Source organism: Tinamus guttatus, unplaced genomic scaffold, assembly GCF_059628265.1.
Source record: "Tinamus guttatus ecotype Peru unplaced genomic scaffold, ASM5962826v1 Tinamus_guttatus_pri_ptg000287l, whole genome shotgun sequence".
Classification (NCBI taxonomy): Eukaryota; Metazoa; Chordata; class Aves; order Tinamiformes; family Tinamidae; genus Tinamus; species Tinamus guttatus.
Genome location: NW_028288821.1, coordinates 7,546,406 through 7,573,743, shown reverse-complemented (window position 1 = coordinate 7,573,743; position 27,338 = coordinate 7,546,406). Strand labels below are relative to the sequence as shown.

The 27,338-nt window shown below is 44.9% G+C and overlaps 2 protein-coding genes across 4 annotated transcripts in view; one reads left to right on the top strand and one right to left on the bottom strand.

Moving 5' to 3' along the window:
• The first annotated feature begins 2,645 nt into the window (after positions 1–2,645).
• SH2D1A (SH2 domain containing 1A) lies at positions 2,646–15,687 on the top strand. Its single transcript, XM_088527585.1, has 4 exons — positions 2,646–2,782; positions 13,787–13,850; positions 14,769–14,910; positions 15,639–15,687. Exons 1-4 carry the CDS (start codon positions 2,646–2,648, stop codon positions 15,677–15,679), a joined length of 384 nt encoding a protein of 127 aa, XP_088383711.1. The 3' UTR covers positions 15,680–15,687.
• Positions 15,688–23,191: 7,504 nt separating this feature from the next.
• TENM1 (teneurin transmembrane protein 1) overlaps positions 23,192–27,338 on the bottom strand; it is a 282,452-nt gene continuing 278,305 nt past the window's right edge. For all 3 annotated transcript variants that reach the window (XM_088527561.1, XM_088527563.1, XM_088527562.1), the window contains 3 exons: positions 26,096–27,316; positions 25,518–25,660; positions 23,192–24,104 (listed from right to left, as the gene is read on the bottom strand). In XM_088527561.1, coding sequence (XP_088383687.1) covers positions 23,346–24,104; positions 25,518–25,660; positions 26,096–27,316 — 2,123 coding nt within the window. In that variant the 3' untranslated portion in view covers positions 23,192–23,345. The remainder of the gene's footprint in view (positions 24,105–25,517; positions 25,661–26,095; positions 27,317–27,338) is intronic.

Genomic DNA, 27,338 nt, shown 5'->3' with positions numbered 1-27,338 from the left:
ACAAATTGGCCATGAATAAATTTAGGTTGGAAATTGGAAGCATGTTACCAAACAACAGAGTAGTGATGTTCTGCAATTGCTTTCCAATGAGAACAGTGGGAACAACAACAACGATGACAGACAAACAAGACAACAACAAACCCCAGGCTACTTTTAAGAGAGGGTATAACGAGTTGCTGAAAGGGATTATATGATGTGTATGGCTAAGATAGCAGGGAACTAGACTTGATGACCCAAGGGGTCTATGCAGGCCTATCTTTCTAAGCCTATTTTTCATGTCCAGATATTTCAGAGCACTTTAAAATACTTCCTTTCCTTCATGTATATTTTAGATAAATTTTTCATAGCACGCTGCGGGGATTGCTAACTTGACTGATATACCTGCGGCCAAAGCTGTGGCGTGCATGAATATGCTGAATGTTCTCCAAACCAAGCAAGAGAAAGGACCATCCAGCATCCTATGGGGCCAGCTGAGGGGTCCTTGTAGAAGTTGGACATTTGCACTGGAAGGCAATGGAGGCTACGGCATACCAAGAATAGCACCCCTTTTCTCCTTGATTCTTGGTCCTTTCTCCTACTCTCCTGAGCCTTCTACTGTATTTTGCAGTTTGCATTCTCAGCTTGAGTGAGTGCAGCATTGCGAAATAGGATGACAAGCAACGGTTCTCTTGCATTTTCTTTCAAAATAAGTGGATTAAAGATAGGATCAGTCAGTGTGAATCTGGCTGGGTTCCAGCCATGCAAAGTTGCAGTGAAGAGAAGTTGATTGGCGCAAGGGGGGATTCCTCCAGCCTTGGTCATACAGTGCAGAATAGCAACAGCAGTGTCACAGGACCACTCTTAGACCAACCGGCACCAATATCATTCGTTGTGGAGCAGTTTGTGTTGCGCTCTCTGCCTTGATAGTTACCTGGTGTCATTTGTCACATGGCTCAACATTTCAATTACTTCTTAAAAGCTTTGTATTCCCTAGTCAGTAGGGCATTAAGAGATGTGTATGGATGCCTTGGCATCAGGACACAGTGGTGAGAGTTTTGTGCCTCCTCTACCTAGCAAAAGCAAAGTGAAATGTTTACAGCTCTCTCTCTTTCATTAACAGATGCTGCTTCATCAAACTCCTGCAGAGCCCTCAGGTAATGCTGTGACTCCACAATTAGGACAGCTTCTTGCAGTCAAAAGTTTCATGATTTTCTACAGATGCCTTGGTTGAAACCAGTGAGTGGGAAAATGACGTCTGTGACATTGGATGACTCTGGTCGCTTTCCTTTCCTGCTAATAACATGCATACTTCCGAAATCAACTGATTAATATTGAAAATAGGCTGAGAAATGGGAAAGTTAGATGAAATCCCCCAGAGTACAGGTAGTTTGAAAAAAAGAGGAAAGAAGTACGCAGCAGCTTTGAGAGGGAGTGTTGCTTTGCTTGTACCTTGTCGCCATGCACATTAATCCCATTTACGGTAGGAAGTAGCGCTACTTTGTTGTGCAAATACTTTAACAACTGATTTAAAAAATTAAGCATGAAAGCTGAGTTCCCAGGTTCACCTGAATAGGATAATGGATATCTATGTAACAAATCTGAACAGCCATAAACAGCAGTAGAAGTGGTCAGTCCCTCTTAACCTGGGATCTTCCTCAGCCTGTGCAGCTGCTGTGACCCCAGGCAGGAGGCAGTCTCTGGTTGGAGGTGGCAGCATGGGGAAGAGGCTCCCAGGACCTCTGGGAAAGCAGTGGCTTTGCCATTGGTGACAGGTGCATTGCTCTATGGCCAAGTTAATGATGACGTGTGGGGCAGCAAAGGCCCACCCTTCAAAGTGAAAAATTGCCGGCAATTTGAAAGAGTATATTGGTAAAGAAAAGCTATCTTGAGGGTCAGATTTGAAAGCTAAACAGTCTGAGAGGATCAAGAGAAAATATTTTGATTGATGGAAACCTTAAAACAACCCTTATTTTCGGTTGTTTTCTTTCACTCTGTTCCTAAGTGTTCTGTCCCAAGACACCGATTTTTTCAACTGGGACACAGCGCTCTGTGCCCCTGTGAGAGGATGCTTTTGTTTGTGCTACTGCATTTGCTCAACGCTGCCTCAGTATCGCTGCACAGCACCGCTCAGCCTCAGCAAGTAGGCTCTGCTCTCCCATGAGTAGAAATATCTGGAGGGAGAAAACAGCTTGGCAGCCCATTTGCAAACAGAGCCACTTGCAAACAGGAGCCCATCAGAGCTTTCAGGCTGCAAGTGCAGCAAGGAAACGTGCGTGATGGTGGGAGAGGTCTCTCTTCCATCGGCATTCCTGGGTTCCTGCTGCTGGCTGCCGTAGCACATGAGGGCTCTTGCTCGACCTGGGGCTGGCATGTGTCGGCCCGTGGGCTGCATGAGTGAGAGCTGTGTTGGAAGTGGCACCTCGGTGCCGTGGGTGGAGGTGCGTGAGCATGTCGCTGCCTGAGGAGGACTAGAGAAAGGAAGCCGTGCTCTTTCCTCACTCTTCCCTCTGCCCTCGTCTCACCGCCCTCCCCAGGAGGCCCTCGGGGTGTGAACACATCCTGTTTACATCTGCCGTTGAGTCACAGCTGAGGAGCAGTTGGAGGCACCGGGGTGCGTGAGCACCACACCGCTGTGCCCCCTGCCCTGGGACAGCGTCTCCAGTGCCATGGAGTCCCTGCCCGTGTACCATGGTGGCATCACGCGGGAGGCCGGCGAGAAGCTGCTGCTGGCCTCAGGGCTGGACGGCAGCTACCTGCTGCGGGACAGCGAGAGCATCCCGGGCGTCTACTGCCTCTGCGTGCTGTGAGTACAGCGAGCCGGCAGCCCTGCCGCTGCGCCACCCCAACGTGGCCCAGGGAGAGCAGCGCCTCTCCCGCGTGGACCTGGGCCTGTCACGCCTCGAGCTGGCGCCCGAGGGAATGGCCCCATGGAGAGCAACTGGTGGGCACCAGCCGCGCTCTGCAGGCGGGCTCCTGCCTAGCCGTGAAGGAAAATGTCTTAAGTCTTTTTGCAAAGACACAAGGGAAACTAGCTCTGTAACTGAGCAGGGAGGGCTTTGCCTCATAGAGCCCGTGCTTTTTAGATCCAACAGCCTGAGAGATGGCATGCTTGGGAACATGGAGGAAGGGCCATAGAGGCTGCAGTAGAGATGGGCTGGGTGCTGTGGCTTGAGGATTGCATGTGCTGCTGCTCAACCTCTTGCTCTTGGTCAACTGTCTTCTGCCTCTCCAGCCTGTCCTGTGAGCACCTTGGCGTGCTTAGCCGTGTCCCCACCTTCTCCTGGTTTGGCGAGGCATTTGGAGTGGCTGCGCAAGTTGTAGCTATTCCGGACGAAGTCTTGCCTTCACTTTGGGCACTGGCTCTCAGGCTGTGTGTCCCCATGCAGGTGGATGTGGTGTAAATGGCCACCATGCTGCATGACACAGCAATGTGTAACAAACTAAGCGGTAATTCAGCAGCTGGTAAAAGAGATGGATCGGATGTTCTGTCAGAAAGGGGGGAGAGAAGCTTCTCTGACAGAGCTTTGGGACTGCAAAGGCATCGAACCTCATTTTAATGAGGCATTTTAATTGCCCTACTTTTGGCAAAAGCCAAAGCATGAGAAGTCCTGAGAGTTAGTTCTGTGTGATGCAGTGCCGTTGTGCTGGAGGAGCAAAGACGTGTCTATCAAGGCTAAATAGATGATTGCTTCTTATTTCAGTTAAAAACTGAAAGTTGGGGGAAGTAATATGAGAGAAAATTGTTTTCATGCCAGCGAGAAATTCACTAACAGATAGCAAAGATGACACTTAGAGATACCAAGCAGAAAAATAGAAAAGGAGAAGTCTCAGGTCAAGCTTTCCCCAAAGGTCTTGAATACATTTCAAGCAATTTGTAATTAAGCCCTGGACGACCATTGCAATTCCTGTTCTGCAGCCCAGTAAATGAGGGGCTTATAGGTGACCACATACGCACCACCCCTTTAGGTAAAGGTGCCACCTTTCTGGCAGAAGTATACTTTCCTCTCTCATGAAAGTAGAAGGTGAACAGCACTGCTAACAAATGCTTTACCTCAGCCTTTACCAGCAAGCTGGAAAATGAGAAGTATGAAGTATCCTGAGATAAATGAAAATGGAATAGCTGTGGAGAGAGGTAAGGAGCTCCATAATTCCAGCAAGGGGATAAGCAATAAAAGCGGAAGCCTTTTTAAATAAATACCAGAGGAAATGGTGATGTATATCTACTTAACTCTGCAAAGTTGTTCAGTGCAGGCAAAACACTAAGGAATTAGAAAAAGGGTCAAGCAGACTGTTACAATGCTGCATAAAACAGAGGAGCCTAAAATAAGTCCATCATCAGTGTAAATCAAGATGTAAGTGTATAACAAGGTCTTTCATCTGCACGCAATCAGTTGGGACTTCTTGCTATATTAATGGCAATTTATGTTCTTAGGATGAAATTTCTTGAGTGAAATAAGATACATAAAATAGGAAGAACAGAAAGGTTTGTTAACTGTGGGTCTTTTCAAGCTTTGAGGAAAAGAAAAATGATTTCAATAAGGAATGGACTCATACCTAATTTTTTCTGGAACTTATGGGACCTCATGTAAGATCTCTGCAGTAAAAAATATTCCTGATAAATATTATGCAGGCTTCCTGTAGAATATAGGTTCTTTAAAATGTTTTATAATTCCTAATGTATGAGGGAAATGTTCAATAGCATCTTGGATGAGTCCAGCTAAGAAATTAAATGAAATATGTTACTATGACCATGATTCAATATAGTTGGCTGAAAAATGCCAGCATTAAGTCTCGGTTCCAATACTTCTTGCTACTTCAGTTCAGAACATTGTGTAAGAAATAGATGACATAGTAAACAACGTATCACACAATAACTTCAAAGACAGTTATCATAAAGATACCAGAAAACGGTCTCACACTGAAGACTGCAATGACAGTTTAGAGAAGTGTGTGCCATAAACTAGAGAAGTGCTTTAATGGGCAAAAGTTTACCAAAGCAGAACACTTTTGTAAAGAAACTGGAAGAGCAAGTAGGGAAGGCCTTAGAGATGTATTCAATCGAGGATGCTAAGCCTGGATTTGGCAAAATAAGCCAATGGACCCAAACCCCCAAACTCTAGTCAGAAGAGCAGGCATGGAGGGCCAGGTGACAAGCACGTACAGGCACCAGATTTTGGTAAAAACCAAGAGGGAAACACACAGTTATTGCATTCTCTGTCTCTGAAAAAGAAAATAAAAGAAAGGATTTCTCTGTTGTTTTATACTTCCTTAGAAATAAATAGTTAAAATGATTAGGAATGGCAAAGTTATTAAGAAATTTATATTTCTGCCCAGGATCTGTGCTGAAGCTCACTCTAGGAATACCTAGAAATATTAAGATCAGACAATGCATGTATTTGCTGTGTGTAGTCACTGCAATGATCTTTCAAGTTTGTAAAACAAAGTTTGTTAGATAAGTCATAATGAATATCAGAGCTAAACAAAAAATATACATATTTCAGGTGACAATTTCTAATGGAAATGAAAATGTCATGAGAAAGGAAAAGAGCAAAACAGTCCATTTTCCAAAATCAAAATATTTTCAGTGTGTCGTCTTCATCTCCCTGCACTTCCATGGAAATACAGCATAGAATTAGAACAAAACAAACCCAAAATACTTGGCGTACCCAGATCCAATGCTTAGGATATTTTTTTTTTCAGGGGAGAAGGGAATTTGATCAAAAGAAAAGAAACATTCAACCAAAAAAACATTAAATTAGTGTTTGGAAGCCCTCACAGTGCCCAGCGTGAACTCGCGGGCTGTGAACCTGACTCCCCCAGCTGCAGCAAGAGGCAAGTACTGCGCCAGCTGCTGCGGGGTTGTGCTGAAATAACGTCTCCTTTTTCCAATTTCATATTCATTTCATAAGTTGATGTCACCCCTTCCCCTCCCTTGGGTGCCCCCAAAAAACCCTGACATACTTGGGCAGCCTTCGAGCCTCCTCAGGCACGTAGTGAAGGCAGCGATGTTTACGGCCAGGCTCAACTGCCTTTTCTTCTTCCAATTAAAAGTGAAGCCCTGACCTTTAGAAGGGAGAAGAGTCAAAGACTTCCTGCAGCCCTTGCGATTGACACTGATTTTACAGGGCAAGCATAAAAAAGACAGGTAGCAGCATAAAACCTGAGCTATGGCGATGGGTAACAGTGGCAGGCAGGGCCCTGGCGTTTGAGTGCCTGTCTAAAAAGTTCTGCTTCCTCTCTGCTTTGCTTCTCCTAACTACTCTTTAATTTTATTGAACACTGCTTTCTATTGCCCCAAGTTTTGTTTTGTTTTCATTTGGTGTGGCTATGGCAAAGCACAAAGAATCCACTCTCATTAATATTGGAAGATTACAATAAAACTATGCATAGACCAATGTAATGGTTTTATTTTGCAGCGGGGACCCCTGGGGCTCTTGTAAATGCAGGTGCTGCCTGCAAAGTGTTGCAAGGTTCCTAAAATCAAGTGCTCCCATGATCTTCACTGTATCAATATCATTATTAAACTAATAATATATAATCTAAGCATGTTGCTCACCATGGTTTGAACATCATAACAGGCACACACTATGATTTCCTGGAAATGTCTCTGGTTGCACAGAAAAGCAAGAAGATTTTTGCTGTTCTTGAAAGCTGGGATAGAAGAAATGGCTATGCTTTAAAAAATATGTAAGGCCTACCTGTAAACATGTTAGATACTCTAAGCAGTACTCCAAGGTTTTTATATCAGAAACTGATGGTTCCAGGGAGCTTTCTTTACTGCTGTGTTTTCCTCTTCACTCAATACCCGGCTTGACGTTTTTAGCACCCTCAGAAATCCTCTGTGAATGTAGCTCCTAATGAAGTCAGTGGGGGACACAGGACACAATAGCGGTGGCTGGTGTGGGAAGCAGCTGCTTAAACTGTGCCTGAAAAAATGCATGAATAAAATGACTGCGAGTACCCAAAGTGCCACTTCACAGGTAGATGAGTGCACATGCAGAAACAAGGAGCTCATGCTTGAATTGGCCGAGATAAAGCATTTGCAGTTTGGGTCTTAAAATTCATATACTTGAAATGTTAGTAGTTTTTTTCAGACCTTTAAGTATTTCTGAGTGAGTGTTCAGGTAAACATGACATCCTTGTCAAACCGTATGTTCAGATTATTTGTTTGAAATCAACCATTCATGCACTGTGCTACATTCAATTCGTGGAGAATAATCAAAACCTGAAATAGGAAACTGTTTAGAGCTCTTGAAGCAACAGTAATCTCCACAGGAATAGGCTGCAGTCCTATCAGATTTTACATAAGCTGTTTTTTCTGTCACCATAACCACAGTGCACAAGTTTGGGCAACGTGCTGAAACTTTCTGATGCAGCAGCTGGATCGGCTGTGCGACATGAAGGTGTAATAATACACACTCACGAGTCGCCTTCAGCTTAGCATAGCTTTTGTTTTCCATGTAATATTTCTGATGGAAATGGCAGACTAATTACATTTATTATAACACTGCACATCATCAGTAGCAGCATTTAAAATGTAGTTTGGAACAAAAGCTTCTCTCTGAGGAGGAGCCCCTCAACTCAAGGTTGCTGCTGTAAATATCATAAACTATTTTCTGCTATGAAAAACTCTTTTACAGCACAGTGCTAAATTTACTGAGGTGAGCTACTGCTCCTTTCAGCTCCCCACTAATCAGAGTGAGCTTTGCCTTTGCCAAGAATAGCTTTTCAGGGGCTTTCAGAAATTTCAGTGGATTTTCTTAGAAAGATCTTAGAAAGGTAGGTGGTCTGAACAGCAGCTAATCACTATGCAAACCTAGAAAGAAAGGGTAAAAAAACCAGAGAGCAGAACTAGACTAGCTCTATCATCATTTTGCAGGCTTGAGTTTTGTGTATTTATTTGCTTTGAGTAATGATTTCAGGTTCAGGAATCTTATGGTCAGATCCTCGCCTGCCTTCCTCTGTGAAACACAAAAAATCTAACTAGCAGCTGCTCCAAATGGATTCCTTATTCCAAAATAATTAATAATATTTCATAGAGATATGAAACATGTTTGCTTTATAATATCATGGGGTATGGAGAGATACTGTTAGCTACAAATTTAGGTTCAAGGTGATTTTCTTTTTTTTTTGAAAAAGTAAGGAAAACAGCAATCCAAAGTTTAAATTCAAATGGGAGTATATGGGGAGCTACTGGGAGGTAAGCAGCAGCAACTGCTGGTCTTTTCAGCTCTTGTAAACACCAGTTTAAACTATTTTATTCATTCTTGCTGACACTGAACTTATAGCTTGAGCATCACCTCAATGTGTGTGCTGTTTCTTCAGGTTGGGTTAGCGGCTGCGTGGTAATTGCTAGGTTGTTGTACCTTGATTGTATGCCTGAGACCTAAACAAGCCAGGAAGCAGCCTGCTTGTCAACCAGAAAATGCAAATTCTGGGACAAGGGGAAGAGCTGTGAGCTTAAATCGGATTGTCTCCTGCATTAGCTAACAAGACTTTTTGACCTTTCTATGATCAACAGACCAAGCAGAAGCATAACAATTAGAAGAGAGAGGGAGGGAGGGAGGGAGGGAGGGAGGAAGGGAGGAAGGAAGGAAGGAAGGAAGGAAGGAAGGAAGGAAGGAAGGAAGGAAGGAAGGAAGGAAGGAAGGAAGGAAACTAATACACAATTTAGGACTTGACAAAGTTACAGGCTGGCTCCCATTGCCTTATTTTGCCCCTTTGTGCAGGGGTTGCTCAATGGCCCGTCCACTCTGTGGTCTATGGGCTCAGCACTGAAAAGCACCTTTTATCGTGGACACCTGCTCTCTGCACAAGGTGGGCTGGACTGACTGTGTCATCCTTTTGCTGCAGGGCCATGGTCCATGCTGGTGGCTCTGATCACAACCCTGCTCCTCATTTCCTTGCCCAGCAAACACGGTTGCAGAGCCCCTTGGAATTCCTTCTCCCACCATCCTTCCTCTCCAAGATCCCCAGTCTCGACTGAGTTCCAGTTTTCTTTCCCCCAGGCCAAGACAGGTAACATCTCTAGTGTGAAGGCAGGGAGCTGCTGTAGCTGTGCACCCAGATGTGGCCAGAACAGCAGAGCTGACAGCTACCAGAGGCCACCACTGCTTGGGTCTCTCTTGGAGCCAAACCTTCCTTCAAGCAAATTTTCAGTCTTGTTTTAATAACTAACTCCACCAAAAAACCCACCATTCCCCCATGCAACACGTGGAGAGCATGTGGAAAATGTGTGTTTTTTTTTTTTTTTTTCCTGACACCCTCATTTGACCTCTCCATGTTTCACCTCCACATTAGGCTGAGGTGACAGCCTTGTGCAAAAGCCCAAAAGACACCGCATATGGGCATGCCTAGCACCCAGGGCCATTACTCACAGGCTGCAGAGACAGCTCATTCTTAGACAAAATTGTCCAGCTGAAATCCCCAGGTGAGGTCAGGATGCAAATGCACCAGGTAAGAAGAGTTGATTATTATAGTGCAAAGACATCAGAAAAAAGAGAGATGTAAAGAGAAGGAAATTGATGTCATTTATTGCTGACATTGCTTTCCCCCCATCTCTGTCTTGATCCCTTTACATTCCATTTTGGAGTCAGAAATGAATACAAATTAGTTTAATAAAATTTCCCAACTGAGATGCAAAACATTTGGAAGTGATTCTAAAATGTACCGTGCAGCTGAAATGTCATGGTTAATTTTAAGCTGCAGCATGTGGCTAATATCCTCTAGCAATTTCAGTGGTGTGGAAGATTATAATTATTCACCTGTTAAGGAAAATACGGCTTTAGCAAGTCTGATCACAGCTGAAAGGCAGGAGTGGAGAGGACAGGTAGACAGATGCTGTCTTGGTTTGTCATCTGTGAAAGATGCCTTTGTAGCTCATTGGGAGGAATTATCTGTCTGTAAAGAAAAACACAAATGTAATACAAAGTGGACTGTTTCCTGTCATAAGAACTTTTCGTAGATTTTTCTTTGACAAAGTTTTCCTAATTATAGTGCTGCAACAGAGACGGTGCTAGTGGTGTTCCCAGCTGGTATAGCACAGCCTTTGTTATGGAGATGAGACAATACCTGAAACACATGAGGTGAGAGAAAAACCATCAGTGGTGACTAAGCTACTCTCTTTTAAGTGCTGCCCAGACCTGTGTTTTTAGCAAGATTTATTTTCCACTTCACCTTGCCAGCATCTTCAAGATGCACCAACACCTTCCACCTTTGATTGGGAGTTTATAGGGCTCAGGTTACTGAGCTGCTAATTTGGGGTTGCGCCCATTGCTTTAGCTTCACTGGCACAGGGCAGGACCTTTGCGATAGCAAAACACACTATAGCAGAAACCCAGCCAGACGAAGGGACAGCCTTGCCTTTCATCAGGTCCTTGCCTGGGTGTGAGGTTCTTCTCACAGAAACCGGACAAGCGGATGTCAGTGAGAGTCCGCCTGAAGTCCTCCTCTCATTGACCTGCTGCGCATCCTTCTTGCTCTTCCCTTGCCCGAGGAGGAGATGTCAGGTCCTGGCTCTGTGAGGACAACAGCCTTGAGACACAGTCTGTGACGGGGAGAGTGGCCACCAGCCCATGGGGACAGCTGTGCCCAGGCCGCATGGTGCTTGGCTTGCGCAGCTCAGTTTGCTGCCACAAACTGAGGCATCGGGACAGCCTGTAAATGAGCCTTTTTATGCCATGAACTGAGTAAGCTGTAGAAAACTGAACCATCCTCTGATAGTTGCTGGGGAATTCCCCATCTCCTGAGACCTAAGGGCCTGTAAGTCCACTTCTTTGCTCGCTTTCTCCAGGTGTTGTCTCTTATACTACTTGGAAAACAAGTGTTCTGCACGGGCTCAATTTTTAATTTTTACTTCTGATTTTTGTTTTAAGAAAAAAACAGCTTGTTCTTCATTCAGCCCCACTGATCTCAATATATGTTGGGTTGCTTAAATCATAAGATATTGCTCATGGGAGCCTGTGCCCGTGTAAAAATAAAGAGAATTTTGGCTCATCAAAATCATGTCACTCACACACTCAAGGTAGAAAGAACTTTGAAGTGGTAATGAAGTAAGTTCCTGCTGTTTAACAGAAAGTTTTGATAAGATCATATTCGTTATGGGAGTAATTATCAGAAAAGCCTTCATTTTGTGGAAACAAAGATCCTGGCAGAAAGTGTTTGGATGGGAAAACCTAGTTTTTCGCATTCTCAACAAAACATAGCCCCATTCCTTGGTCCATTTCCTTGGAAGAAGCATCCACAGAGTGCCTGTATCATCTCCTTTTGTGCAAAGGGGCTTTGTTTACTGACGGCTTCGGTGCCAACAACAGATGAGAACACTGAGTTTTTCAGCTTACGCGCTCTAAACCCTCTTCATGCCTTGCAGTCTTTCCTCCTCTGGGGAAAAAGTAAAAGCAGATTTGCCGAATGAATTGAAGCTCTCACTTGTCACTGGCAGGGCTGTGACAGCAGTGTCACATTCTGCTCATGTTCCGCATTGTGCTCAAAACGTCCACATCCTTGTTTCTTTTTCTCTTGCAGATTATATCTGTATTATCATTTGTGCTTTCCCCAGGCTTGACTGGGTTATTTACAGTTTTTTTATGCTAGGTAGTTGTCTATATCCTTGGGCCCTGAATATTGTCTGGACTTTATTTTTCAGCTTGTCCAGCTTAGTAGACTCTCCTGGCAGCATGTGAAAAGCCATCAGACCTCTGAGCACCCCAGTCCCTCTACCACTTCAAAAGTCATGTGCTCTCTTAGGAAGAGGAAAAGACAAACAACAGATGGTAGTTTTCCAGGCAACTGAGCCGTTTGTGGAAAAATCAGATTTTAAAGCCATTGAGCACTTGGAGTGCTTCAGGACAACTGCGCACTGGTGATCTTCACAGAGTATTAGTAAAAACAGGAGGCAAGAGAGTGAGTTTTAGATTTTACTAGCCAGTTCTCTTGATTTTGAGGTTTGGAAAGAAAAATATCAGGGAGATGGTCAAACACCTGTCCCAAATAGACAGGTTAAAATGCAAGAATAGATTTGGTATTTCCCTTTACCCTGGCCTAAAAAAACAAAAATCTTATTTCAGTCTCTATACATTGGCTGACATCTTACATATAATATGCAGCAGGAGAGCCCGTTGTGATTTCTAGAAAGATGATGTGAACCCCAGCTACTCAAGAGACTATGGAAATGTATGTGATATATACTCACAATGTGAGGATATGACATCAGTCTTAAGATGTGGTACAAAAAGGTGATCTAAGGGCTATAATGGGAGGCAATGGCTTCTCCAGACATGAACTTGTCTGGTAGCCTCTCTATGGATGTGCTTTAAACATCTGAGTTTGGGCTGTGTTGTCAACCACAGTGACCATCCAAGAGCGGGACATGCGTACAACCGTGCCGTCTGTCTGGGTCGCCCCCCTGCACCTCTGCATAGGTTGTCCATGAACAACCAGGCAAATGGATGCTTCTCATGTCCATCTGGCACCAGCAGGGCACTTGTGGCTCTGCAAAAATGCTCCTTAAAAAGGGAAGGCGGACAAAACCGTGGTGGAAAGCTGAGATTCCTATTGGATGGGTGTCCCCCTGCGTGAGCAGCAGGGCAGCTTTGCTGTGATGCAGCAACCAGCCGTGTCCCTGCAGGTCGGACAGGAGGGAAGACACTTTGTAGCCTAGCGGCTCTGCGCTAGATTGCCGGGGGGAAAAATGCCCACAAATCGGAGCTGGGTGTCCAGCTCCCACTTCATGGTGTTGGAGCAGTGTGACAGCTTCCTCCCTGGCTACATCATGTCGCAAAGCCCTTTGCAGGGGCTGCTATAATGACTTCTTAATAAGAATTTGTCCAGGAGCGATGACATGGAGTGTAAATAATTGCAATCTTAGGGTGTCTGCATCATTGATCGTGTCTGCTATTTTGTAGTAACTACTGTAACACTGTGTATAATTGGAAAGAGATAGAGTGTTTTTTTTGCTTTCTTAAGAATAAAAATTGATGCTGAAATAGTGAGTGGTCCCTAAAACCCTGCTATGCAGTCAGATAGTCTGTGAATTATAAAATAAACACACTTTTTCTTGTCTGATGATAGCATCTCAGCTAACGTTGCACCCGTGAAACTGTTTTCATGTCCCTGCTTCTAAGGTGTATCTTTGGGTACTGATGTAAGATTTTACCATATAAATCACTCACTGTCCTGGGTTATGAGGAACAGCAGGACTCACGGCTTCTTATTCTCAAAGGTCTCCAAATAGATTAAAAAAAAAAAAAAAAAAAAGATTTCACACTCTCTTAAGGTCCAGGGTCTCCTCTATCAATGTTTGAGGACTGGGAATGTACTGACAAGGCAAAAAGTAATTTACCTGGATTTTTGTGGTTCTAGCTTTCTAAATAAATTATTACACTCTTGGTATTGCTTCTGGGAACATCTGCATTTAAATAAATCACACAGCAGCAGTGTTGTCTGATAATAATACAAGTGTTCTTTTTACAAAGAAGTTATGTGTGAGTTGTGTCATTAAAAGGACATCACTGAAAAAAGTAGAAAGTAAAAATAAAAATGTTCCAGCAGGAAGCAAAACAATCATTTAACCTGGAGTAACTGAGTATCTCCAAATTAGATCTGAGTAAAACCAATTCCTCTCATCAAAATTTAAAAAAGGGAGGCTTAAAGACATCTTCTGAGCTACGTCTCAGTTTTACATCTAACTAGAGACCATATGGGTGAATTTATTAAGGAAAGGTCGGTCTCCCACTTACTAGAATGTGCTGCGCATGAAATCTGATGGAATAAATTACAAGTAAATAATAAATAAAATTTCTTTTTACAGGCATCAAGGCTACGTCTACACCTACAGGGTGTCCAAGACAGATGAAGGGTCCTGGAGCGCTGAGGTGGGTGATTCTCCCCATCCTTCTGAAAAAGCCCTGCATACTCTACTGTTTGGTATTGAATTCACAAAGTATTTTCAAATTATTCACGTTTCTGCATAGTCTGATTTTCATTGAAGGTAATTGATCTTGAGCAAGCCCATCATCAAGATGTCTTGGTGCCAGTTCTGGCAGTCCTGAGCTCGTAAATTCATTCCCTGTTACGTCTCAGCTCTTGCATAATGCAGTAGTGCATTGCTTTGCAGCATTTTAAATGGCAAAAATATTGTGCTTTTGCAGTTTGACAAGCACCATCAGCATGCAGTTCTCTTCTGTCACACGTTACTGATGACAGAATGTCTAAAGTAATTCAACTTGCAACATCCACCATTTTAAACTTTATTTCTTCTCCAGATGAATTCATCATTTGTGTAAAATATATATAGGATACAAAAACATACATGCATGTGCACTTCTTACAGGATAGCCAAATATTGACACAAAATGTGTCTGCACCTGTGTGCTGGTGATTCAGGTGTGCACAAGCCTATTTACAGCATAGACTTCGCTGCTGAAGCAGTAAGAATGTTACCCTCTATTTCTTTTGTGAAGGTCTTGCTCTCTGTTTGCAGGCAGTCAGCATATTAATTCCTAATTAGCGGTCGGTTTGCACCTTAACAAACACTGAGTTGCAAACAGTGAATAATTGCTAAACAAATAGGCTTAGTTCTTTGGCTGTTATTATAACCGAAGCATTTGCAGTGCTCTGAGAGACAAGCCTGATTTCTGGGGTCATTCAGACCTGGGGTAGGAGTGATTCACGTTGCTGCAGCGGCAAAGAACGGCGGGATGGGTGCAGAGGCCGGGGCAGCTCGTTGCTGGGGCGGGGGGGCGGCCGGCGTCCTCCCGCCCCGCGTGACGCGTGGCCCTGTGTCTTTGCAGACGGCGCCCGGCGTCAACCGGCGGCTCTTTCGGAAGATGAACAACCTGCTCACAGCCTTCCAGAGGCCCGACCAGGGCATCGTGACGCCCCTGCAGCACCCTGTGGTCACCGAGGGCAGGGCCAAGCGCCCCACTGCTGCAGGTATGTGAGGTGCCACCTGCCAAACCCTCCCTAAGCTTTGCTGACGGGGACCCCATCGATGGCACCTGAGGGTGGCTTTTGCACGGCCTCTCTGGAGCAAGAGCCTGGCATAGCTCCCTGCTGCCATTGCCCAGGATGCCAGCAGTGTCTTGGCTTGTAAAGGAACTGTGTAGCCAGCAGGACTCTCTAGTGATCGTCCTGCTATACTTGGTGCTGGTGAGGCCTTACCTCAAATACTGTCTTCACTTGAAATGCTGTGTTCAGCTTGGGCCCCTCACTACAAGAAGGACATTGAGGTGCTGGAGTGTGTCCAGCACACAGAAAAGCAGCAAAGCTAGTGAAGGCTCTGGAGCACAGACCTTCCCTATGAGAAGTGGCTGAGGGAGCTGGGGTTATTCAGTCTGGAGAAGAGGAGGCTCAAGTTGTACCAGGGGAGGTTCTGTTAGACATTAGAAAGAATTTATGCATGAAAAGAGTAGTAAAGCATTGGAACAGGCCACCAAGGCAAGTGGTGTCACTGTCCCTGGCAGTATTCAAGAAACATATAGATGAGGTGCTTAGGGACATGGTTTATCAGATATGGTGTTGAGGGGTTTACGATTGGACTCAGTGAACACGAAGGGCTTTTCCAGCTGTAATGATTCTGTGATTCTGTGAGAGTGACTGTTGTGCTCGGCCTCCTTGCTGCCGAGACGCTGCCCTCACCTCTCTGCGCTTGCTCTCCTCAGGGAGGAAGGACGGCCATGGCTTCCACCTGCAGCCCTCATGAAGACGCCCCCCCACCTCACATGCGCGTGTGCGTGGCCCATCTCGCCGCTGCGCCGTGCCCTGCAGCAGACGGGCCTATGTGATGGTTAAAACACAACTCCATGAGTTTTCATGTAACATTTGCAGAAATGTGTATGTAACAGACTTTCTAGCTCAAACAGGTTTCAAGCTTCAAAAAAGTTTTGAAATGTTTTGAATTTAGTTTTGCTTTTTTAAAAAATATATATCTAAGATTAAAAAAAAGTCAACCACTAAGCAGTGTAATGTCTTTAGCTCTTTTCTTTTTTTCTCCTTGTACTCCCAGTACAAGTGTTTTCTACTTTAAGATTAGTCCCTATTTTTATGTGACGTGACGTCAGACTCAATTGCTCTGGTTGAGATTCCTACAGAACTGGGCCAGGCACAGGTCTGAGGCAAATGTCCTCATAGAAGTTGCTTAGGGGATGGTGCCCCTGCCTTGGGCAGCATGTGTACATGGCAGCGATCATCTTCCCTTGCTGCAGCTGTGCCAGGAGCGCTCTGGCACTCCAGGAGCTCCTGCCCTGCAGATAGATAGGCTGCTCATGGCTTGCCTGGGTGATGATAGCACCTTACTGAGTGCCTGGGAATAACCAATGACAAGGGAACAGCTAGTCCAACTGCCCTGCTCAAGCAGGGATACCTAGAACACACGCGACCCTGTGCCATGTGCTCTAGGTGTCCCTGCTTGAGCAGGCGGGGTTGGACTAGATGGTCTCTAGCGGTCCCTTCCAACCTCAACCGTTCTGTGGTTTCTGTGATCAGTGTTTTTTTAGCTATCCTTTTGACGTCAAAAAGAAAAAAGCAAACTGTATATGTCTTAGAGAAATAAATTATTTTTGCATGCTGTTTGCTCTGCTTTTCTTTCCCTAGATGGGTATTTTGGTGTGCTGCAGCGGTTCTCCCCCAGGTCACACCTCCATGCATTGCTGCCCACAGGGGTGTCACTGGTGCGAACTGTCTCGCCAAGGTGCTGGCACGGCCATGTATGTGCCTGCCTGCATGATATACTAGGGAGCCCCACACACCATGATCAGAAACCCTGGCTTGATCTCACTGGTGGTCCTATGGGTCCCCATGTTGTTGCTTGGCCGAAGCAAATGGGGCAGAGGCAGGAAAAGGGCTGCAATTGCAGTGGTTAAGCAGTTTGAGTCCCGTGCAAGCAGCATTTAGCTTTGCATTTGATAAGGCTGGAAGTTCTGCTTTGTTGTTTTTGTGCGTGCTTGTGGGTGTCCATGCCATTTGTCTTGACATGCAGCCTGTTCCCTGTGAATCAGCAGTGGGAACAACCACCTACACGAAGAAGGGACAGGTGGAGGGCACTGTTAGGACATGGTGACAAGCATCGGTCCTTGCTCCATCTTTTTCTATGGTCAGCTCTCCTCTCCAGCGCAGCATCATCCCATCCCTCCTGCCACAACGCTTCTGCACTTGAGCATCACGTGGTGCATCGTGCTGCACCAACCTGTTGCACAACCCGCAGCTGAACCAAGATCCTTATCTAGCTGTGCAGCACAGTGGCGTGTTGAGCTTGGTTTGCTCTCACATAGAATATTTAGAAACTACTGAAATTTATGATTGTCACATATTTCAGCACATGTGAGCTGCAGAGGTGCTGAGCTGGGAACCCCAAGTCCCCATGGTCCTGACAGCCCTCAGGTGATGACGATGCATCCTCATGTGCTGCTGCCTTGCTCCAGAGCTTTCCTCTTGCCTCAGCCACCCCACAGGCAGCACCGCGTGCTTAGGTTCCTTCTTGTAAATGCAGTTGTGATATGAGCAATTGCTCATCATCACCTCTTCGAGGCAGGTCAGGAAATGAGAGTTCCCTTCATCGCTTTCCATCAACTCTCAACAGTCCTGGTAAACAGGGGAGGTTCTAGACAACTGGAAACTTGCCAGTGTGACACCCATCTACAAGAAGGGTTGGGTGGAGGATTCAGGGAACTACAGGCCCGACCGCTGTATCAGGGAAAGTTGTGGAGCAGATCATCTTGAGGGCATCAAGCATGTGCATGACAACCATGGGATCAGGCCCAGCCAACATGGGTTCATGAAAGGCAGGTCCTGCCTCACCAACCTGATCTCCTTCTGTGACCAGGTGACCTGCCTAGCAGATGAGTGAAGGGCTGTGGACGTCCTCAACTTAGAGTTTAGCAGGGCCTTTGGCACTCTCCCCCTGCTGCCTTCTGGAGAAGCCGGCAGCTCATGGCTTCAAGAGGGGCCCTCTTCACTGGGTGAAAAACTGGCTGGGTGATTGGGCCTAGAGGGTGGTGGTGAATGGAGTTAAATCCAGCTGGGGACCAGTCACAAATGGTGTTCCCCAGGGATCAGTGTTGAGGCCCGTCGTCTTTTAAGAGCTTTATCTATGATCTGGATGAGGGGACTGAGTGTAACCGTAGCAAATTTGCAGACAACATCAAGCTGGGAGGAAGAGTTGATCTGCTCGAGGGTAGGAAAGCTCTGCAGAGTGATCTGGACAGGCCGGATCAACGGGCTGAGGCCAATCTATGAGGTTCCACAAGCCCAAGTGCCGGGCCAGTCACAACAACCTCATGCAGCACTACAGGCCTGGGACAGAGTGGCTGGAGAGCTGTGTGGAAGAAAAGGATCTGGGAGTGTTGGTTAACAGCTGGCTGAACATGAGCCGGCAGTGTGCCCACGTGTGTGCCAACGGCCTCTTGGCTTGTAACAGGAATGGTGTAGCCAGCAGCACTAGAGAAGTGATTATCCTCTACTCAGCACTGCTGGGACTGCACCTCAAATACTGTAGTCAGTTTGGGACCCTCACTACAAGGAACACATAGAGTGTGTCCAAAGAAAGACCATGAAGCTGGTGAAGGGGCCGGAGCGCAGACCTTAGGAGCAGTGGCTGGAGGAGCTGGGGTTATTTAGTCTGGAGGACATTCAGGGGAGACCTTACTGCTCTCTACAACTACCTGAAAGGAGGTTGTAGCGAGGTGGGGGTCGATCTCTTCTCCAAAATAACTACTGACGGGACAAGAGGAAATGGCCTCAAGTTGTGTCAGGGGAGGCTCAGGTTTGAAATCAAGAAAAATTTCTACATGCAGTCTAGTCAAGGACTGCCCAGGGAAGTGGTGGAACTACTGTTCCTGGCAGTGTTCAAGAAACGTGTTGATGAGGCACTTATGGACATGGTTTAGCGGGAATGGTGTTGACGGGCTTACGGCTGGGACTCGATGAACTCAAAGGCCTTTTTCAACCATTATTCTGATTCAGCTTTCCTGCTTGGGCCCTATGGCAGCTGCATGACTGCTTTGTGGAAGCGTGCTGCTGCTTACCAGGAACTCCCTTGCTCATGTTTTTCTGATGAAATAGTCGCCTGTGTGCAGAGCTGAGTTGTGATTTCGCATGCAGTGCTATGAGAGCTACATTCACTGGTGAATCAAACTGCAGGCAACACCCCTCGCTCCCCTGGTTTTTGCACCAACCAATGCTTCTGAAGCTGCACTTGGGTATTACCTCGGCACCCGCAGGGACGCACTTCCTAAACTCGGTGACGGCATCCCGCGTGGTGGAAACACAGACCACATCACGTGTCGTTAGTTTGCACCTTTATTTTTTAAAAATGAAATAGTCAAAGTACCTTTTTTCTCAAATATCGACACATAATATATTAATTTTCAATATTTACAGCACGTTGCTGGGATGTTCTTGTAGAAAAGCATGCTTCTGGTCTGAAAGCCAGAGCAAACCTCAGACCGTTTCACTGCAGCCATGTAACACAGACCTGTACAGTACCCAGTCACTGTTCAGCACAGGAGTTAGAGCAGGAATAAAAAAGGGGAACCTAGTGTCTCCTAGCAACAAGGTTTGGGCCGTTAAACCACAATTTCGGTAAGATCAGAACCTCCAGCTGGCGTTAGGCAGAAACCGAAGATCTTGGCATACGGTGTAAACATTTTTACTTCTCATGAGAAAGCTGAAAGGAACATTGCTCTGACACATAGTGCACGCCACGCGTCTCTCCCGCTTTTATTGACACTTTTGCCAGAAGAGTATGACGACTTTAATGTTTACCATGGTTCATACAAGTAAAATACTGTCAAGGACACAATCTGATATACTAACATTTATTAAGAGGATAAAGTCCACCACGAGAGCTAAGGAAAAGTTGGTCATCGTCAAAACACGTTTCCTTGGACAGACGATGGCCGATGACAGATGCTGAGACAAATCCACAGCGCCAAGTCGAGCTCTACCAGCACCAGTTTCTGTTGAGGAGTGCTGCTTCCTACAGCCGGGATGCTTGTGCCCTGGAAATGCTTTGCATCAAGGATGGGTTTCAGAAAGAGTCCACGTTGGCTGGGGAGGAGCCCTCGGGGTTGTCCGCGTGGCTCCGTCGGCTCCTTCACCGCGCGGAGCCCACGGGACCTCCCGGCGGGACACGGTGCCACGTGGGGCTGCGGGAGCGGAGCCGCCCGGGGTGCGGGGAGCCGTGGCAAAGAAAGAGAGGCCGCGTCTGACTAGCGTTACAACTGAGAGGACGCTGAAGATCTCAAACTAAACAGCTAGAATGTGTATACCGAGTTGCACATTGACCAGTTCATATATATTTATTTGGCTATGTTCTACATATATATCTATATATATATTTATACTTTTGAAATGTTCTAGATTTGCTAAATAAATATGAAAGCAAAGGAAATGTTATTTATATGCACTATTTGTTTGGTTGTCATAAAAAATATAAGGTATCTTCTCACGGGGGGACTCTGCTACAGGATAGTGTGCAACAGTGGATTTTTTTTTAACTTAATTTGTATTTTTCCACTTTTTTAGGACCTCATTCACAGTGTAGAATGCTAGCATCAAATTATCCAATCTAATTGACAAGAAGAATTTTCCATTTCCAAGTCGTCTTTTTGTTTTCTCATTTGGGTCTCTAGGCTATAGTGCAAAAATCAAAAAAGAAAGAAAAAATTCAAAAGCAACACTAAAAAATTGGCCTAACTGCCAGGAAAAAAAAAATGGAGACTGAAATATTCCCTGCCTCCATCTGAGGTTGTTCATGGACAAGATGGTCCAAAGCTATATGTTTCTTGTAGTTCTCATCAGTTACTACTGGCTGGTCCATGTTGATGCACCACCAGTCTCCAGTGCTCTTGTACAAAATATTTGCTTCTTTTGAACTGTTATCTCAAGATGCCATTTATTTTTAGCTTCCTAGATTCCTGAAACTCTTGTAAGGAAGGCTTTTTTTTGGTAACAGGGCCATGTAATGTCATGTGAGTCTTTATACATCAGTATTCTTGTAAGAAATACTCAAAAATGTACCCAAAAGGTCTACCCAGGAGCTGGGAAATGCCCAATCTACTTTCAGAGATAAACCTGTAATACATGTCACTCTCTGACCTTTTGGCATAACATGAGAACAACAGTAATCAAGGCAGTATTAAAAAACACAGCTGTAGGTAATACAAAGTGCATTTCCTGCATATAATACAAATATAACTTTAAGAAACTAAAGGCACAAGCTAACTAAATATGTATTACATACTAGAAATGCACAGTTCAAGGTAATTTTAAGAACTTCAAATATTTGTTTATAATGGATATTTAAAGCAGTTTGAAAATGATACTTCATTAGCGAATTGCAAAAAAGTATAATTGCTTAAAATATAAGTAAAATAGACTCTAATATTGACATCTTGGATCAGTGATAAAATACATCATCACGTTTATGAATGCACTCTCTATATACAGTTCATAAATTATTCTTCCATTGATTAAAAGCATATTAGAGGCTCAAGGACTTCAAAGGTCCATTTTTAGGCTGGTGTGGAGGTATTCAAATTCTCCTTGATTTTTATGGAAAAAATCACAGAAATCAGAGCTACCAAGTGTGCATGTTGCCAGCTCCAAGTTCTGTACCTTAGATAGCGATGAGCCTGAGCCCAAAGTGCGGATTTCAGCCCCAATTCTCCGCCAGGTCGGGGGGCAGAGGGTGCCCTGGGGCTGGACCCTGCAGAGAAGCCGCGAGGCCGAGCCCTGAGGCCACAGCTGATGGGCGGCCACCCGCTCCGACCGGGCAGCGCAGGCTCAGCTCTAACTTCAGCACACTTTGCTCCACTTGCCCAAAGATAAGGGAGAAAAAAGAAGAGTGAAAGAAATGAAGAAAGCTAAAGCAAGCACTTTGTTGGCTTCGGTAAATACGAGCAGAAAATGTTTCGGTATATTTGCTGTGTCTCTTTTGAAAGAAATGTGCAATAACATCACTGTTACGGATACACAGGCTCTATAAAAAGACTTCTAGCTTCCTCTGAAAGTCAGTAAAGGAAATCTGCTTACCCATCCCACCCCCAGGTGCCTCCACCTCAGGATAATCAGGTCTTTTAAAAATGACAAGCTAAAAAAAGGATCTCCTACTCTGCTATGAAATAACTGCGCCAGCAGCACATGATACCTTGGGAAATAAAAATTTCTGCCCATGCAATATAATGTTTTTCTGTGCGCTCTAGATATTGAGCTGAAAAGTGAAGAGTCATCTCCAAAATGTTCTACATTTATCAACATATTTACTATCCACACTTAGGTTCATCAACTCCCAACTCACCAATCTTCTTCAGACTCAAAAAAATGAGTAGTACAACAGGATTATTAAACTGAGATGGAAACAACATGAGGCCTAAAGCCAACACTGAGATTTACAGATGATTTGTGAAGAGCCCCGGTCCGAGGGACGCAGGGCTCGCTGGTCCTGCAGGGCTTTTCGTCACCACTGGCACTGCAGCAACCCTCCCTGCTGGGCCACAGAGGTTGTCCCAAAAGCACTGAGCTGAAGCCCGATCCAGAGAGACTCCCGCTGGCTTCAGTGCTGCCAGAGAAAGTTTTGTCCCTCTCTGAGAGCAGGTGGACCCCAGCATCGCCTCGCGACACCGCGCGCCTTGGCCGGGGCACCTGGCAGCCACCCTAGCGTTAGCAGAGCCAGTGCCCACGGAAGACCTCAGGCCAAACCAGACACCACCAGACACGACGTGGTCACGGAGTGCACGAGAGGTGGCTGCGCCGAGCAAAGCTACATGTCACAGGGGCGGGCTCCATTCATGTGCTGCTGCATCCAATGTAAACTGCGTTTTCCAGGCGGGGAAATCCCTGGCACCACAGCTTGAAGAGTGACATGTGCTGGGCTGGAGGACAACTAGGCACTTTCCATACCCAGTCTGGTTTCTGCGTGCCACCCCCCAACTCTATGGGACATCTCCCTGGAATAGCAGCTACCTGGGAGAGACAGGTTGCAGAACCAGGCTCTATAATCTTCTGAATAAGTGGTGAATTAAAATCAATAACAAAAAGGATGTATTTCTTTAGCAGCCAGCAGAGCCCGCCGGTCTCGGGCCCCGTGCGCGGTGGCGTGGGGCGGCCCTGCCGGTGCGGGCGGCTGGCGCTCTGCCTCAAACGTTTGAATACTGCCACACGAGAACTAAAAATCTCCACTGTCATCTCTCAGAGAGTTAAACGAACAATATTAAAATACCATCTTCTGTCACATTTAAAGGCAGTTGGATATGTTTTTTTCCTCTATATTTATATATACAGAGTTCTGATCTAGAAAAACCAATACAATAAACCATTTTATGTTTAAAAACAGGCAGTCTTTGGTGACGCAAAGGCAGAGATTTTCTTCGTTACCTTCTGCCTATTTCACTCTGTCTCATAAAGTGAATATTATTGGCACTGTCAGAAAGTTCAAGATACTGCTCCACAGATAAAACGAAATATCCATCGTAGCCTTGTACCCGCCCAGTGCTTAAAAGCTGCTGTTTTTCTCCATCTGTCCATGCCCTAATCCCTTCCTCCCCTTCCTGTAGCCGTCTTTGCTCCTTAGTCCAGGCCTGAGCAACCGCTCTCTGCCTGGCTATTTCTAAGACATGGTTCTTTTCTTCTTCTATGGTCGTTCCATACCGGACATTAAAGCACAGCGCGCCGTGCTGGAGCTGGATATCAGCAAACCGTCTAGTCCTTCCATTTATCACAGAAGTCATCTGGGACACAGTGACGTTGACACCGTTCTCCAAAATGCGTCGTCCACCCGTGTTGCCAATGAGCGCCAAGTCTTCCTCCAAAGACCCCAGCTTGATGAAGTAATGGGTGTCGCGGCCCTCTATGGTAAAATGCAGGTTCTCCAGATAGTGAGCGTTGTTGAGGATGGCAGCAATGCGCCGGCTGTCCTCGTTAGCAACGCCTATGATGTCCGCTGTCACTAGACCATCCTTGATGGCAAATTTGATACCTTTTCCAAAAACTGAAGGGATGGCTGCAAACCTGGCTTGTTTCACTCCTTCATAGCACTTGCCATCGCTATACCGGGGTGTCATAGGCAGCTGATCCAAAGATATGAAGTTTCGGAGTTGCTTTTGTAGCTCACACTGAATACCAAGGATAGTCTGGAAAACAAAATGCCAACAAAGTTAAAGCAAAGGAATTCTAGGGTTTCACAGACCGTACAAGACCCTCTGAACTGCTCAGAATGGATCTTCTAAATCTGTTTGCAAATTGTCATTCACAAATGCAGAGCTTGGTTATAATGCGCAAGGCTTCTAACTGCCTTGGGTATTGCTTTCTGTCTCTTGGACTCTTTAGTTTCCATGAATCAAATAACTGAAAATGTGTTTATCACAATGGTATCTTCATGTTTATTCCTTCTTTTCTTCTCCCTCTCCTCCTTGAATTGTTATTTTAATGGCTGGTCTTTCAGCTTGTAGGTTTGGGGAAACTCAAATTCAAAGCTGTACCCTGTCATGTGATTCCAGAGCAATCACTTGGTCTCTGTGTGTCTCATTATGTCTTCTGCAAAATAGCAACAACATGTTTTACAGCTCATTCCTTAAGGAAAGCAGACTCTGAAGGTCTCAAGACAACAGAACAATAGCAACCAGGTGAGTACATAAGATCCGTAGATCTTACTGCCCACTGAGGATATGAAAATCCTGCTTCCAACCATCTGTTTTCTCTCTTAGCACTGTCTGTCACTGCACTCTTTCTGTGCCTTTGTAGTATCTTCTTTAACCTGTGAGAGTTTTACATGGACATGCTCCCAAACCTGGAACCAGCTCGGACCCTCCAGCCCTTTGCAGTTTATGCTGTCACTTGTGAATGGGAAAGGCATCTCTTCTCCCTCTCCCTCCTGTTTTTAAAACATGCTATTTTGCTCACAGATGCTCAGGTGCTTAAATGCAAAACATGAACACCTGCTCGGCATCTTTCTTGGTAGTTGGACCTGTGGCAGTTTCATGGATTGCTGGATGCTGACGGCTTTGGTACAGCTATTCCTCAGCCATGATAAGCCCTGGAGCCATGTTGAGCATTACAGATGAAAAAACAATACTCCCCTCAATCCCCCCAACAAATTCACAACAGCAAAATTTCTGTTTTCCTTCAGAAAAGTTCTGTAGAGAAATAGGCTTGTAAAATTGCACTCTCGGTGATTTTGCACATCCTGCTGTGTCACCTTCACAATCCAAGGTGAAAATGTGTTGTTTCAGTTTTTTAACTCCATAAAATTTCATCTAATTTGTTCAGTTTTCACACCAGCACTTTTTCACCCCTGCAGACCCCCCTGCATTTTGTAGGGTTTCCCTGTAAGTGGGTGCAAGGTTTCCTCATCATGTTCCTGCAAGTTTATCCTTGCAACTCTGCTGCAAGGTCAGTAAGCACTGTGACAACACCTGGTCTGCTAGCATCATCAGACTACTTGCCTATCAAGTTGCAACAAAGTGCCACATTGTTCCCATTATTTTCTGAGAAATGTTCCTAAATTTACAGTTAGAAACATTTGAACAGCCAGAGTTTTTGCTAACCTTTCCAGGATCCCACTCTTGGGTTTTTGTCTGAAGCTGTAAAAGTTCGTATGTTGTCTCCAAAGCTTCTATCTCTGGTTTTGGGAAGCCAGGTAGTACATTGTGTAACTGGAAACCAAACAGCTCTAGCCAACTTCCAATATCTACAAAACAAAACAAAGCATTCTAGCAATAAGGCACGTAAATCTTAGAAGTGACAGCTATGCAGAAATAATGATTTTACATCAGTTTATGTTTTCAGCACTTGTTTCTGCATTTATTGAAGAAAACAAATGATCTGATTAAAAAACAGAGCTGTACCGAAATCAATAGTGTACCTTCTTCCTACTTAAAATGAAAAAACAAATCAGAATGGGCTGCCCCCATTCTTCTTCTGATCTTGGCATGTAGAAAAGCAGCGCATGCAACTATCAATTATTTTATCAATTATCTAAAGGGCTAGAGAATATAGATAAAGCTCCATACAGTAGTAGAGCCAAACAGTAATTTTCTGATGAGTGCAAATGACTTCCAAAATCTTGGATTCATAAAGGATTTGACCCAATACTATACTTTCGTAAGAAATAAGTTACTTTTACCTGTTGTATACTTAGCAACATCCTGGATTCTCCCAACGGGGTAGTTATTCTCAAATGAGTAGAGATTAAATGGTTGTGGGACAGTATTCAGGTGTTTCCATATATGATGATTTGGTGTTGTCCACCGACCAGCAATAATGTCATAATCCCTTTGGCCCAGATGCACTAATTTAGTAAGAGAATCATAGAGGCCTCCATGAAAACCAATGATAACCTGGAAATCTGGATTTGTGTCCTGATAGATCTCTCCATAGGGAGTGTACAGGATTTCTTTTATGACTTGGCCTCGACTGCTGAATACAGCTAGAGGTGTTCCAGTATTATCGCAGGCAACATAATATTCTTCTCCACTGCTTAATTCCATTGCAATGAGATGACCTTGAAGGTCATAATATAGGGATGTTATTTCTGAGCTAGTATGATTGTACAAGTGTGTAACTCTTATTGGGTTGGAGAGATCAGCATAGAAGAATTGTAAGTGTTCTCCTAGACTTGATTTGCTTGCAACCCGTCTTCCAAGACCATCGTAACAGTATTGCACAGTCCAGCCAGAAACCTTGTTGTAAGCTTTGCTCAGCAGACCATTAGAGTTGTACTCAAAGATTTCATTGCCTCTTTGTCTGAGAAAACCATCTTCATCCATTTTATACTGAATTTCTCCAAGTCTGGTAATGCGGTCTCTAAGATCATATCTCAGAGGAGTGAGGCGAGCACTATTTCCATGACTCAGCAAGTTGATGTTGCCATTAAGGTCGTAGCTGTAACGCCATTGGGTTTTATCATTCACAGACACAGTCTGAAGCTGGCCATCAGCATCATATTCATAGAAATATCTTGTTATATTGGCATCTACACCTACACGTATATCGCAGATCACCATACGGCCCATATTATCATACTGGATGGTCATCCAGTAAGCGATAGATTTAAGAATTTCATATTGTACTTCAATCACCTGGCCGTTGGCGCTAAAAATTTTGGTATGCTTCATCACACTGGTGGTTATAACTTGGTTTAAATCATAATTAATGACACTGAATTTCCCAAACTGTTCGGTCCTACCAGAGACATCAACGTAACGGTACAGATCTATGGGGAGAGGGGTCTCATTTATCATGGCCTGCATGCTTGTGACACGGAAATTGTTGTAGCTGTAGTCAAATCTGGCATTTACAAGCCCTTCTTCGCTAAATCTGAAGATCTGGCGACCAATAAGTGGACCTGTGCATAATAAACAGGAGAA

Excerpts from the sequence above, each read along its gene's own strand:
- SH2D1A (XM_088527585.1), top strand. The coding sequence starts at position 2,646 with ATGGAGTCCCTGCCCGTGTACCATGGTGGCATCACGCGGGAGGCCGGC. Across the intron at positions 2,783-13,786 it reads GTCTACTGCCTCTGCGTGCT|GCATCAAGGCTACGTCTACA; the intron begins GTGAGTACAGCG and ends TTCTTTTTACAG. Across the intron at positions 13,851-14,768 it reads AAGGGTCCTGGAGCGCTGAG|ACGGCGCCCGGCGTCAACCG; the intron begins GTGGGTGATTCT and ends GTGTCTTTGCAG.